Below are 4,894 nucleotides of genomic sequence, written 5' to 3' on the forward strand. Positions count from 1 at the left end.
TCGAAGAACGCTCAACGATGGTGATGGACAAAGCTTTTTTTTTTTTTTCCACTCTTTATTGAGACGAACCTATGAAAAGCCTCTTCCGTTTATCACCCCAGTCCGGTCTGGTCCCGATCATCTCCTGCTTCAATGGCAATACCGTTAACTCCACCAAAGCTTCTGTAGGGGGATCAAAGGGTCCTACCACACTTATGGGGATGTTTCAACGGTTTATTGGGTTTGCTTTGATCATGTGAATTCCCTGCAGCCTTTGCAAAGTCTTGCTGTCCACATAGTCTACCATTGTTTTCGTTTTATGGATGTACTATTTAAGATTGTCTATCACACATATAGCTCCCTTTTCGGATGGGTGACTGAAGAACCACACGTGTCCCGGTGACTACATCTCACAACTACTATGCTGCCTGCTCTTGTCACATCATCAAAGTAGCATGTCAGTGCGCTGAACCAGCGTTGATCTATGCTGAGGTTCTCTCTGTCAAACTCACCCTGGACCCTGTTGACTGTCTTTTACCAAGCTACTGTTTTGTTAGGAAGGAAACTTCTCGAAAGCTTGGGCCGTGTTATGGGAAAGAAGTTTGCGGCTGCAACCAAAGGTGTAAGTAAACAGAAATCTCCACGAGCAACGGATGTCAAAAAGATACCTGTTCCAAAAAGAAAACAGGAAAAAAAAGTATACATGCCTGTGCCCTGATTCAATGAAGATAGCGGATATAACCCGCCAGTGATGTTGGCAGCATGTGTACCTTGGCAGAATATAACGCCGGAGAGGTACACCAGATCACAGGGGCACTTTGACCCCGATCCGTTGACAGCCGCTATGGCTTGCCGGAGCCTGACCCTTCTTTATGTCAACCAAATCTACCCAGCGATCAGCTAGGGAACACCCGTGGACTAAACAACATCCATGGCAGATCATCTCGAGTGTGGGCCATAGCTCTTACCCCGCTGCCCGCTAGGAATACCAATATACTCACGGTTACCATCAAGTGCTCTCTGGCTTGGCTATACTTGAAAGGCCCAGGAAAAAATCCTGGAAGGCCGAGAGGTTGCCGATCAACAAACAGACAGCGCAAGTCACATCCTGACCGGAGGAACAAGATATTCGAGACACTTGGCAACTTGAAGTGAGCACAGATACTGGGCTTACAGCATCAGCATATTACAAAAAAAGACAAAAATAATAGTCACCAGAGCCGACCGATGGTCCACCTGTAAATGATCACATCTGTAAATTTCACATTTCCTCTCAGTAGACCCATTGACGATTATCAGGCCTTCTCTTACATTATAGAAAAACTCCTAGTTTACAAATCATTTAACCCAGAGTGACAAGAAAGGACAATAGTCCAAGGTGAAATGGACATCCTTGTTGCTCGCCCGAATATCCGCACATGTTTAGAATACAGTGAACAAGCCAGAATCGGCGATACAGGTCAAGAAGGACCCTATTAAGCCGCATTACTGACAGGCGTCTGCGTTCTCCGCTCGTGACCACTGACAGGGCGATTTTCATGTTCAGCGGTCGACTGTGCTCCAGTGCTCCCATTATTCCCATATATCGCCTGCCTAGCAGCGACTGATTGGGCGACCGGGCTGTGACGTCCCGCAATGCCGGGAATCCCGCCCACATCGTCGGTCGGTGTGATCAGATTACTGACAGATGGTGATCGCTCTGGCCGCTCGGTCGACCTGGACTCCGCAGAAGCTCTCTGTACAAGTGAGTCGGAGACAGCGCGTAAATCCCTCTTTTCACCCGTGGGTAAATGTGATGCAACCGTCATGGGGTCTCTCCATCGCACACTTGCGCTGCCTCTACTTGCATCCTCTACCGGGGTTGAAGCAAACGGCCCCCTAGAAGAGGGGCTGTGTACATAGGGATCATGCCCCGTGATGTATCGAGACTGTACACCCATGCTGGCTCCGGCGGGGCTGTTGGTCGGCGGGGATGGTGCATGTAGGTGTTGCGAGACAGGGTGTGGCGCCAAGGAAGGCAGAGGCGCGCCTGGCATTGGGGCAGCTGAACCGTTCGCGCGGGCTTGTGCCTCCTTGTCTGCTTTTGAAGGACGCCCTCGCTTACGACCGACCGACTGCGGTAAAGCCGGAGTCATGGGCTGATGTGCAGCCGTGGGACTCTGTTGGTAGCCGTTGGACGCTGGCCGAGGCTGGATGCTCACATTGCGCGTGGCGTTCAACGGAGAGTGTACGTGTTGAGGTTGCGGCGCATGCATAATGGGGGGTAACGGGGGTGTCGACTGATCGATGGGACTGGTTGCGAGCCGCTTCGAACCATGCTCATTCAAGTCACCAATGGATTTACGCTTCAGTGTAGCGAAGTGCGCCGTCGGAGGGGGGTTCAAGGGAGCGTTGAACATGACCTCGGCGGCTTTCCACACTTGCAACAGGTTCCGACCTGTTTGAGCACAGTTAGAGCGTCAGCCCTATAATTGTCGGTCGTTTGAAGCAACGTAAGGCAGAGTCGCTGGAGACTCACCACATGGGAGCTGCATCCGGACCCAGTTTGGCTGCACATTATGTTTACAGATGAAGTCCACCAGCGTCCCGACGTCAAGATCACTCGCCTTTATTATCTCCCCAAGAACAAAACGCTGTCCATCGAGACCATGGTTAGATAGGCTAGAAGGATGAACAAACAAAACGGGACGGTGCTCATGTGAGGGATGCACAACACGGCGCCAAGGTTGCAAAGAAATTGATACGATACAACCTTAGAGGAAGTGGCGCGTCGGGCGCCGTGTCTGGGTTAAGACTTTGTTGAAAAAAAAAAAAAAAAGACAACCCCCCCAAGATGGAGGGGGGCGCGTGTATTTGGATTGAAGGAGATATTACTGACCTGATCAAACTCAGTAAAAGTTGGGTCCATCTTTCTGGGCAGCACCGACGCCCTCCCGCGACTGATGACGATTTTGTAGTGAATAAAAAGTTAGGGGGGAGCGAAAGTGGGATGACACAAGGAATATGCCAGGTCAGCCGCGGTCTAGTCATTTGAGGCGCGTAGTGACAGATGAGCCAGATTTGCAAGAAGAAGCTAGGCGCACGAGGCACCGTCTAGTCGAGGGGTCTAGCTCTAGCCTAGGTGAAAGAGGGTGCTCACGGTGAGTGGCGAACACAGGGTGAATGGCGAAGAGCGCTAAGCAGGTGAGCCAGGTGAGCGAGATCGAATATCCTCACTGCCCAATGAATGGATCAAAAGCCAGGCCCGGATGATAACCCCTGCTGCTGGGACCCGATGTATCTTGGTGCTTGCCCCGTCAATGGAAGAATTGGGAGACAAGATAATTAAACAAAGCCAAACAAAGAAGAATAGAGTAACAATAAGATAAAAAATCTCCGGCAGTTTTGCTCAGTCGATTGGGGTCAGGCGCTTCCCAAGCGAAGCAAATGGGTGTTCCGGGCTTCCTGAGCCGGCTTCCGGCAAGAACAGGTCTGGGGTAGTCTCGGGAGTTTGGATTGGCGCACAAGGAAAGAGGCGAGCTGCTCTATAGAGGCGAAGCAGCAGGGGTTAGTGGTCTCGTCAAGACAAGAGTGGACCGATGCACACTCTGAATGGAGTTTGGGCAGCAGTGAATATAGAAGCCTGTCTCTGCCTTTTTTTTTCCCCTTGCTTTCTTCTTCTCCTTTTCTTTTCTCTCTCTCTTTGTTTTTAGAATCCCCTCCTCTGTCTTCTTTGTTGATTTGGAGTGATTCAAGCAAGTAAATTGGAAGAAAACAAACTTGAAGAGCACTGGCAGCCGTTGCACACCCTGGCTCTTACCTAATTAACTATGGACCTGATTAGGTCGGCGTTGCCTGGTCGGGCAGATCTTTGCAAAACACGGATCCAGTCCAGTACAGTGGTGGCAGTGTTGCTGAAAAGCGGGAAAGGTTTGGTTAGGCTTGGCTTCTGTTTGTAGATAAGACGGCCAGGGGAGAATTTCATCTCAGTCGAGCTGTGGAGCTTTCTGCTGGGCGGTGATGCCCGGGTCGCTGAAACCAAAAGAGGGGGACACCACCGATTCAAGCCGGTGATGGCGGGTCTTGCTGGTACTGCAGTCTGTCAGTCAGTCCCTGTGGTTCGTTTCTTTTCGTTTTCGTTTTTTTATGTTGCTCCGGTCGGTGTACTGTATGTTGCTAGCTGTGCGTGCAATGAATGATTGGCATGGTACAGAATTCTCGGAAGGCTGCAGTTGTAGTACTCTGCTGCTGGTGGCTACAAAGGTCGCGCGCGTCTTCTAGCCCAGTGCAAAGTCCTCTCCAGTAGATATCAGGCCGTCCGATATTCTTGACCAAGGGTGAAGGTAAGTTAAAGGTAGCAAAGTTAATTGCAAGGTTGATAAGTAAAATGGTGGTTGGATAGCTGTCGTCCGAAAAAAGAAGAGCGCCCTTGTTGGAATGGTTCAATTCGAACTTGGTAAAGCCGGCCCCAAGTTTTCTGCTTGTTGTCTGTGCTGCCGAGGATGGTTGGGCCTGGGCTAGTCTGAAGTTGGTGGTGGTCAGGAGTTAGTGCATTGTCAGAATCTCCCTACTGTGCTTCCGACATAGGCATTGTATCCCGCCGTGCATGTCATGTCATTTTGAACATGAAAAGAAGAAAGAAAAAAAAGAAAGCGAGGTAGCACCATGTGACGTCGACACTTCCTTGCTTGGTACCTACCTACCGGACCTAGGGCAGATACCTTGGGTACCTGAGTGGGTACTTCCTCCTCTATTCGAGGTAGTAGTCACGAGAGAGAAAAAAAAGGTCGATTTGATTGATGGTGGTGGCAGTGGCACGGTCCTTTCATATTGGGTTGCTGGTGTTTGCTTGTTTGAAGCCTTGTAACCGTGAATCGTTAATTGTCTTTCCATCTAGAAGAGCAGATGCACCTCCCAAAGAGGTAAGAAAGGCAAA

General features: G+C 50.3%; 2 protein-coding genes across 2 annotated transcripts in view; both read right to left on the reverse strand.

The window, feature by feature from the left end:
- Positions 1–1,454: 1,454 nt before the first annotated feature.
- Positions 1,455–2,887, reverse strand: PpBr36_01173 (uncharacterized protein; the record flags this gene model as incomplete). Its single annotated transcript, XM_029888361.1, has 3 exons — positions 1,455–2,416; positions 2,498–2,612; positions 2,858–2,887. 3 exons carry the CDS (start codon positions 2,885–2,887, stop codon positions 1,455–1,457), a joined length of 1,107 nt encoding a protein of 368 aa, XP_029752285.1.
- A 1,247-nt stretch (positions 2,888–4,134) lies between these two features.
- Positions 4,135–4,894, reverse strand: part of PpBr36_01174 (uncharacterized protein) — a gene marked incomplete at both ends in the record, with an annotated part of 1,038 nt that continues 278 nt past the window's right edge. Inside the window, 2 exons of the mRNA XM_029888362.1 lie at positions 4,135–4,480; positions 4,680–4,708. Coding sequence (XP_029752280.1) covers positions 4,135–4,480; positions 4,680–4,708 — 375 coding nt within the window. The remainder of the gene's footprint in view (positions 4,481–4,679; positions 4,709–4,894) is intronic.

This window comes from Pyricularia pennisetigena, chromosome 2 (genome assembly GCF_004337985.1).
Source record: "Pyricularia pennisetigena strain Br36 chromosome 2, whole genome shotgun sequence".
NCBI lineage: Eukaryota > Fungi > Ascomycota > Sordariomycetes > Magnaporthales > Pyriculariaceae > Pyricularia > Pyricularia pennisetigena.